This window comes from Calonectris borealis, chromosome 13 (assembly GCF_964195595.1).
Source record: "Calonectris borealis chromosome 13, bCalBor7.hap1.2, whole genome shotgun sequence".
Classification (NCBI taxonomy): domain Eukaryota; kingdom Metazoa; phylum Chordata; class Aves; order Procellariiformes; family Procellariidae; genus Calonectris; species Calonectris borealis.
The window spans coordinates 2,165,251-2,174,751 of record NC_134324.1 but is presented as its reverse complement, the minus strand read 5'-3'; the positions used below and the strand labels follow the sequence as shown (position 1 = coordinate 2,174,751).

Genomic DNA, 9,501 nt, shown 5'->3' with positions numbered 1-9,501 from the left:
CCAACATATAACACAATAAATGAGAGTCCTCCTTAGAGGAGGCATACAGCTGCTGAGGCCCTCGGGGGCCTTCCACCCCACCCCTCAGCCGGCCGAGCCCGGGCCCCCGCGCCCCGCGAGCGCCCTGCCCGTCCAGGCCAGAAGCGGCACAGCCCGGCGCTCCCCCGGTGCCGGTGCTGGCGGCGGGGGAGCTGACAGAGCCGGCTGAGGGAGGGCGAGGAGCCGCGGGAGCCGCCGCGCAGCCCGAGGCGGGCGAGGCGCGCTGAGGGGACTAACGGCCGCGCACGCACACCCGCGCGCCACGTGACGCGCGGCGCCGCGCGCATGCGCGCCCCCTGCCCCGGCGCGGCTGCGCGTCGCGGGGCGGGGTGGGCGGAAGCCGGAGCCGCGGCAGCGCCGAGCGAGGGGGCGAGCGCCGGCAGCAGCGTCGGGCCCGCTCCGCTTCCCTCCGCCGGGCCGGCCGGGGAGCCGCCCGCCGCCATGTCCAACATGGAGAGTATCCTCGGGGCGCGGGTCTCGCCCGTGCGCCCCCTCGGTCGCCGGTACCGCGGCCGGTCACTGTTGGCGCGCCGGGGCTGGCGGCGCGGGGGCGGCGGCGCTTCCTTGTGGAGGCCCGGCTGCTGGCGGCCCTCACGGGGTGGGGGCCGCGGCCTGGGCTGGGGGGAGGCCCTGGCGCGGCGCGGGGCCCGGCCCGGCCTGGGCTGGGTGCGGTCCGGGCCGAGCGGAGAGCCGGCGCTTCTGGGGCGGGTGGGGGCGGCGTGAGAGGCCTCCTCGCCCGGGGAGGAGCCCCCGGGACGCGACAGGGTGCGGTGGGAAGGAGGACGCGGCGGTCGGTGGGGGCGCGGGGCGGCCCCGAGGGGGGCCGAGGCCTTCGGAGGGCATTTTCCCGGAGTAGGAGGGTCTGCGGTGTTGGTGTGACACTGGCGGGAGCTGCGCTTCCCGAGCGTGGGGATTGCCCTCCGCGCAGGGATGGAGAAGGGAATGGGAAGCTCAGTTTCTCTTTCCCAGGCAAGATCAGCCAGCCTTGGCTGGGGGGCCGGGAGGGGGAAGGCAGTGTCACCTCCCCCGCGGCTGCAGAGCACGGAGGGGCGGCCCTGGGCCAGAAAATGCAATTTGCGGTGTAGAGTAGCGCAAATTGTGCACCGGGGACATCTGACGTGCTATACATCCAGCGCCGTGTATAGGCTGGAATGATGTCAGCGAGGCTAACTCGCCAGCTGTCCCCCCGAACAGCGACCGTTGTCCGCTGAACAAACCCGGCTGTGTTTCCTGGTGTTGAAAAGAAGTTACATGCGGAGAGAACCTTATGGGCAAATTTAAACTTTTTTTCTGTATGAAACTACCTTAACGCGCAGGGGCAAAAAAAGCCTCAGAGATTGCAGAGGTCTCGGTGTGGTTGAAATGTGCTGGCAGTGCTCGGCGTTGCCGGTTGTTACGGTAGGGACTGACGGGAGTGCTGGAGCAGGTGACTGTGAGTCACGGTTAGTGGTGGAAGTTCAGTTTCGCTTGGGTTGTGGCACATCCAGAAGGACACTTCAAGGGAGGAGCGAGTACGTGCTCGTCGTGGGATGGAAGAGCTGTGGAGGTGGCAGGGTGAGCTCTTTTAATGTCGAAGGTAAATGCCCCAAGTGAGTAACTGAGGAAGTTATTTCAAAATAGACTGCTCTGAAATGCTGTTTCAGTGTAATTGGTGTAAATAGGTGATGTCATGTTTTACCTGGTTGTTCTGGTCTCTGACCTGAAGTATACTTGAATGAACAACCTGAAGGTATTTTCCTGTTTGGTAAATTACCTAATCTGTGTCTCAGTGCAATACACTTACTGCTGCTGAAAGGGATGGTGACCTAGGTTTTAAAGCAAAGAAGTATAAATACAAGCAGCGATTTTAGTGTTACTGGTAGCTACCTTAATAGATATCCTAGATGTATAGGCAGAGCTGTTCCCTGTTTGTAGCCTGCTTGTGATGTGTATAGGATAGGATAACAAATACATCAACAGACTTGCTAATGCCTTCAGGTTGCTGTCAGAGCTCTAAGATGCATGGCTGGGCTTTAAAGGAAAAAAACAGTTCTGGAATAATTTATATACTTGAAACATTAATGAAACCTCAAGTACCTCATAATGTTTAGCTTCATGTGCTTCCACTTAACTGTTAAGCATCTTAATACTTGCAGTGTCTTCCTCTTGGGATATCAAAAGGTGGCATGAAAGAAACCTATAAAGCTTTGTACTTCCTTTTTGTTTGAGAAAGACTGATATTGTTTGGAAGCTTTCATCAACAGTATTTTAAGAGTATGGTTTTTTAATTGTTATTTTTACAGCACATAGTTTATTCTCTGTCAGTAACAGTTTAATGCAATCATTCTAAGTCACTATGAAGGCTTGTTCTACTGTATTCTTAGAGCTTGCAGCTTAAGCAGGACTTGAACTTTTTAAAAAGAAAAGTTTCTCTTGCTGACTTAAGTATTCTTTCCCCAAAAGTCAGATGACAGAGCTGTCGGGGACCCCAGAATCGCTCACATGACCCAGGGCTGGGAGGCTGCTCTGTAAAGGAGCTGCATGAGCAATTTAAACCCCAGATCATGCTGTGGCTTGAAAGGGCAGCCCTGCCTCCTGCTTTGTGCCTGGCCATGGTCAGCCAAGCCAGTTTGCTATTACACTGATGATTTGTCTGTTGTTCCTCAGTGGCTTTTTTTTTCGGATGGGGAGGTTCCAGGCAGGCCAGTAAACCGCACTTCCATTTCACTGAGAGTCAAGACTCTGGGTGTGTAAGTGAAAGTAGCTGGTAGAGTAAGACACTCAGTTCCTCTTGGGGGAGGTTTGGTTTGTTGTATTTATCAGTTTGAAGTAGGTTTGATGTTAAATGGCACCAGTTTGGGATCTGAACTTACTTTTTATGGCCTTACATTTTAGAACCCAGATGATAAGTGGCATTATAATTGTAAAGCAGCTTGGTAGGTCTCCTTATTGTGTGAATTTCAAGGGCTTACTTAAGTAACATTTTCCAAGTTTTAATATCACTAATGGGGAAACACAGTATACGCTAGGTTTGGTAGCACTTCAAACGGGGGAGCAAAATACTACAATGAAAGGATTGATCCGGTTCTTGAACCCTTAACTTGCGCTGCAGAACATCTGTTTAATTTGAAGTTTGCTGCAAAGGAACTCAACAGGAACTCAAAAAAATGCGACAAAGAAGAAAAGGCTGAGAAAGCTAAAATTAAGAAGGTAAGCAGTGGGTCTGAAACAAGCCCTTTAGATCTGTTGTTTACATATTACAGCCAGAAAATATCCGGTGGTTTTACCATTTTCCTGGAATGCATGCTAATAATACTGTGGTAGGTGCTTGTGATTTAAAATACATGACTATAACTCTTCCCATACTCATCAGTAAATGTGAGGATACATTCTTGTGTATCCTCTTGTACAGCTTGTGGCATTTGCTTCCGGAGAGAATTGTCTTGTATGTATTTTGCTACAGATTGTTGTTCTCAAAGTTAAAAATATTTAATCTTAATGTTTATCATCTTGTATTAAAAGGGCTTATGAAGAGGAACTTTAAAATAGTTTTTGAGTCCTTGAAGTAGTCAAGAGAGAGACTAAGTTTATTTGACTGTACTTGTCCATGAAATACAACCATACCAACTGTATCCGTGTTTGGGTCTTGCTACTGAAAACGTTTTCAGGAATGAGAAAACTATGTTTCTGTAGCTCTGTAAAACCTTCTACTTGAAATGCATGCTAGATACCTTCTTTGGAAAGAATTTAGGGATTCACATCTTGAAAAAGTTTGAGAAATATTGGGGAGGAGGGAGGGTTTTATTTTCTCTTTTAATAGAAAAGATATGTGATGAATTGATGCTTACTTCAAAAAAGAAATAGGCTATTCAGAAATCATGTTTACAAGAGCAGGGAAGGTTAAAATGCCTTTTTTTTTTTTCTTTTTTCAACAGGCAATTCAGAAGGGTAACATGGAAGTCGCACGAATACACGCAGAAAATGCAATCCGCCAGAAGAATCAAGCCATCAATTTCTTGCGCATGAGTGCCAGGGTAGATGCTGTAGCAGCAAGAGTTCAGACTGCGGTGACAATGGGCAAGGTAAGTCTGTTTTCACAAATCTGTTGCAAGTATGAGACCTCTGATCATCTTAGAAGTGACTTTAATTCTATCTGTAATGAGCTGAAAAGTTTCAGTTTTGGTTTCAGATGTAGCCAATAGTAAATCAGGTACTGGAATCGCCCTGGCACCTGCTCTTCAGAAGTAGATTGCTATCCACTATGTTCTGTAGCTGGTAACTTCTGTGGGCTGTTACTCTTCGTGCTCTTAAGGATGCACTGTGTTTTGCCAGTTACACCGTTAAGATTATTTCGCAAAGATACTGCTCCACTTCCAAATACATAAAGTCGTGATGTAGGACGTGTGATTCCAGAAATCTTTTTTAGCTCTACTGTACTGCTCTTCAGCCAGAAAGTTTATTCTGCCATGTGATCTGTATACCAAATACATCCCTTAACACTTGACAGGTCTCGAGACCCACAAAAGTTAGTGCCGTATACACCTCAGTTGTTAGTGAATTTCAGTTCAGAATGCATATTTCAAGTGGTAGAGTTAATTTATAGAATTTGAAATGGTGGGAGCTATAAAAAAAAAAAGTGGCATTCTAGATGGCAATAGTGTGTGCCCTGCTATTTGATACTGTAGAAACTCTGTGGATAGAGATAAGAGAGCTTGGTAAGAAACTGCTCATTTTTCTTTCTTTGCAATATTTTCCTTTACCTCATTTCAGGTAACGAAGTCGATGGCAGGGGTAGTTAAGTCTATGGACGCCACGCTGAAGAGCATGAACTTGGAAAAGGTAAATAGACTTACTTTTCTTGGAGGTGCACATCAAAAGCAGGAAGGGCAATGGACACACATGTTTTACAAAGGGAAATTCCAATCAAGAGAAAAGGTTTTGCAGGGAGGTTGGTAGATCATGGAACAGGTTGCCCAACGTGGTTGTGAAGTCCTCATAAATGGAGATGCTCAGAACTTGACTTGACAGGGCCCTGACCAACCTGCCTGAACGGCAGTGTTAGATCAGCTTCAGAGTTGGTGTTGGGAGGGGGACAAGCTTCTGATCTCCAGAAGCTGCTTGCAGCCTTCATTGTAGTGTGATTCTATTTTTGCCAGTTCAGATATATTTCTCTTCCGTTATCTGCAGGTCATTGATTTGATTCATATTTTTAATAGATATCTGCACTAATGGATAAATTTGAGCATCAATTTGAAACACTAGATGTTCAGACACAACAGATGGAAGACACAATGAGCAACACTACTACGCTAACAACACCACAAGTAAGAATAGTAATTTTTTTTTTAAAAAAAGGTGATCTTAAATTATGTGTCTAAACTGTGTGGAAATGTCTGATACTTTTCTTTCTGCCTACTTTGAGACATAGCAGAAACTGGAACCTTTTCACTTTTGCTTTGCGCTTCTTTGTGATGAAGAGACTATTTCAAATTATAGTCACAAGTACAGAGGATCACATACATGTATTTTAGTCTATTTCACTCTTAGAGCAGGCTTTATTTTATATATCTTGAAAACTTTAACCCTCCTACAGCAGCGTTTTGATGAGTTCTTAATGAACTTCTGAATGAGAAGACACTGCAGCATTAATTATCAAAGCAGAATATGCTGTGAGAAAATCAATAGTTCTAAGTCGCTGATATTAACAAAATTACATTAGTCACCACCAAATTAGTAGTTGTTAATTACCTACTTTCAATTTATGGGCAAGTGTACTAAAATAAATCCTTAAACAATGCCTGGCATAGTTAAGAATACCTAGCACCTATCCCCTTGTGCTATTCCACAAGGAGCTAAACGTGCTGTTCCAACAGAAGTTTTGTCAGAGAGAGAAATTTACTGGAGATAGTGCTTTGTAACTAAAATAAACAAACAAACCTAAACCCAAATCTATTGGAGATGGGCTTTTTTCCATGTTGTGCAAAGCAGCATTTGAGTAGCTAATAATCAACACCTGCAATATTCAAGTACGTTTGGATTTTTTTACAGATAAGTTTAATTCTTTAGAAGCATTATTTCAGAAGCTAGAGTTCAATTAATGGGAGTTTAACAGGCTGAGCACCCCTACTCCTTATTTTTGAGTTCATACAGGGCCCTCTGGTGGTTAAGCACAAAAATGTCCTGTGAAAGACATTTACCTTTAAATCAGTTTCATTAAAGTAATTTCTGTTCTCTCAAGATGTAACAGAAGAGCTTGTCATAAACTACAATATGCAACAATCAATTTTTTTTTCTCTACTTTAGAACCAAGTGGATATGCTTCTACAGGAAATGGCAGATGAAGCAGGGTAGGTAAAATTTTGAGTGACTATTTCTTGAATAAATCTTGGTTCCAACAACCCTTCCCGGTTAACTTGAAGGTCAGATACCCTTGGTTTATATGTGTTTGTCTCTTGGAAGCAGAGAAGAATCACCATTTTCCTTTCACCTCTGGGCATCATTCTCGTAATAGCTTAGTTGCCGGTATTTCATTCTGTTTTCACTCAAAGCTACTGTGAATGCAGGGGTGGTTCTGCAGAAGCCTAAATCATATGTCACTTGTCAGGATAGCATTTTATTATTTACTTGGATTGGCTTTAGCATTAGCAGTCCTTGCCATGTTTCTCCCCACTTTTCCTCTTTTTTCCCCTCTTATCACATTAAAACTTCCTGTAGTTCTTGCTCTCACAAGCCAGACGTTGTGAAACAGGTCATCATGACGTATTTAAGCCTTTGGGGTATACTGAAATATTTCAGAGAATTTTACTTGCCTTCTTGGTGGCGTGTAAGTTGGAAGTGTCGCTCTGTTGGCTTGAGGATAAATACTTCTGACAAATTTTTTGGTAAAACTCTTTTTTTATGAGTGAACTTTTTGTCATTCATACCTATGCCATATCTGATATACCTCTGCTAAACAGAAATCTTGCTCAGTCCTGATTAAGCAGAATTTATTTAGTTATGGCTAGTTGTAATATATGACTTGTCTTCTTGGTAGTGAGTCAGATTTACTGATTAAGTTGTCTAATTAGCTGGAGTACAGCGTTCGTGGGATGCTGGTGGCCTCACGCTACCTCAGTATTGCTCTGCTTGCCAGTTACTGTGCGTCTTCCTTCAGCCATGTACGCCTGACTTGTTTTGTTTGTTCTCTCCCATTAGTCTTGATCTGAACATGGAACTACCTCAAGGACAGACAGGTTCTGTTGGTACAAGCGTTGCCTCAGCAGAACAGGTAAATGTTAGATTCAGTTGAAATCGATGTTTCTAGAGAAATGTGATACGAGAATTAATGCTTCACTCGGTCAAAACAGGCTTGCTAAATTGTAATTAGATTTTAGCTGTCCAAAAGAAATAGTGTGTAGTTAAAACAGTCTTGCAGTCAAAATAATTTTAACGATATACACTTGTGTGCTTAGTAAATCCAGAAAGTTTAGGTGTTTCAGATGTATTTTTGCATAGTTATTTGATAGAGTTCCAAGCAGTTAACTCTCCTACCTAATTTAATGCATCCAGCCATCTCCCATAGCATACAAGAGGCCTTTGGGTTTTTCCCCATTAATGTGTGAAAGGTCTTACGGGACTAGTGCAAAAGATGGCACGTTTGCTCTAGATAAAGAGCTTAGAATGTCTTGTGCACGGGCAGATCCTGATGTCAAGGTTGCACAGATCTTTTGGTGAGTTGCTTTTCCCATTCTAGGGGAATATATTTGAGGGAATGGAAAGAGAACAGTTTATTTCTGTCCTCCCGTCTTTGTGGAGGAGGCTTTAGGGAGCCTCATCCTAACTGAACAGTGTTTGGGAAGCCTCAAGTATTCCACATTCTTTGAAAAGTTCCGTTTCACCTTGTAGCAGGCCCTCTAAAACAAGTAGACCTACTGCTATCTCGCTGTAGCAGTTCAGTTGGATACCAGCCTTGGTCAGTCAAGACCAAGTTCTGTAAGAGCTGATTTGCGCTTGCAAAGATGATACATTAAAAAAAACCCCCAAAACAATCCTATCTCTACTTGCTGTGTTCTGAAACTCCTTCGCAAGTATCCACTGCTGGAGATGAGATAACTGTATGGACCTCTGGTCTCACCTGGTACAGCCATTCTTGAGGTCTTAAGCAAATCTTGTTAAGACTTGTACATGAGAGGGTTGCCTGTCATCTGGACATGAGATTGCTTGGCCATTGCAGAACTTTGCAAAAATTAGTTTTCATATTACTGATAGCTGGTTTCTTTGTGTTTTACCATTCTGCAGGATGAACTGTCACAGAGACTGGCCCGCCTACGTGATCAAGTTTAGGTTAAACAAAGCTGCAGTTCTTTGTACATGCTTTCAAAGTACCCTTTCTGTAACTAACCCTTCACTACACTAGAAAGGTGTATACAGTATGGCTTAGGTGTTTGAATATTTGTAATATAGGGTACTTCACTCCTAGCTTGCTGCTCTTTCTAAATACATTAAGTAACCCAAAAATATCAGCTCTCTAATGTCCTTTTCTGTACATTTTGAAGTTGATATATTTTTCGCAAGCTTTTTTCACAAAGTCAAGTTGATATTCTAAGTCAGCTAGTAATGTTGGTACATTCTAGCTAAAAGAAAGCAGAGTGTCATTGATATATATTTTAAATTATGAAGTGATTTTTTTAAATTATGAGAACTGTTTATGGTTGGAGAACTGATGTATTCAGTTCATGTGACTGTCGTAGATAACTTTCTTACACAGCCAAACTCCTGGAGCGCGCAAAGATGGACAGCGTGGACTTCATGGAAAATATGCTTGTTAAAACAAATAAGTTGGACTTCAGTCTGGGTTTTTTAGTCTTCTAAAGCTAGGGTAATTGTGCTGAAATTAGTTGTTCAGTTAAAAAATGAGTTACCAAAAGCTCTTTTCATATAATTGGGAACTTGTACGGTGTCATCACTTTAGTACAGGAGGAATAAAATATATTTTTCAACTCTTTGTCAGTTCTGGTGAATGTTGCAGCTTGCTTGTTGCTTAATGTCAAGTGCTGTAGCTTCTCCATTTTGCTTTCTTCTCAGTATCCTGGGGTGCAGCCAGTTATGCCACTCACCTCTATTTCTGCCAACATAACGTCTAGTTCCTGTTTATAGGGAACTCGCGCTATCCATATTTTTTAGGTTCAGGCTGAGAAGCCTTATATGAGGTAACTGAAGCCTGCTTTCCTCCGTTCCTTCTTACCTTGTCTTTGCTTTTAATCCGGTCACCTTTTTTATACGTAAGGACAAGTCTTTGTGATCATATTCCACACTTCAGTGTTCTTCCATATATGAAAAATACAGAAGTGCTCTTCCTCGGGTTCAGATCTTCACAGTCCTCCTTCGTGAGTCAAGGTCCCAACCCTGTCCTCTCTAAGCGGGGCGCTCCCTTAGATCGGCGCTGCCTCCTCTGCCCCGCACGGCAGGTGAGTAGCAGACGAGCAGAACAGGCCAGCTCAGTCG

The 9,501-nt window shown here is 44.2% G+C and overlaps 1 protein-coding gene across 1 annotated transcript; it reads left to right on the top strand.

The window, feature by feature from the left end:
• The first annotated feature begins 371 nt into the window (after positions 1 to 371).
• On the top strand, positions 372 to 9,000 carry CHMP1B (charged multivesicular body protein 1B). The gene is made up of 8 exons (XM_075161932.1): positions 372 to 496; positions 3,131 to 3,228; positions 3,954 to 4,100; positions 4,789 to 4,857; positions 5,235 to 5,342; positions 6,322 to 6,365; positions 7,213 to 7,285; positions 8,296 to 9,000. The coding sequence occupies exons 1-8, from the start codon at positions 481 to 483 to the stop codon at positions 8,338 to 8,340; spliced, it is 600 nt and encodes a 199-aa protein (XP_075018033.1). The 5' UTR covers positions 372 to 480; the 3' UTR covers positions 8,341 to 9,000.
• The last annotated feature ends 501 nt before the right edge of the window (positions 9,001 to 9,501 follow it).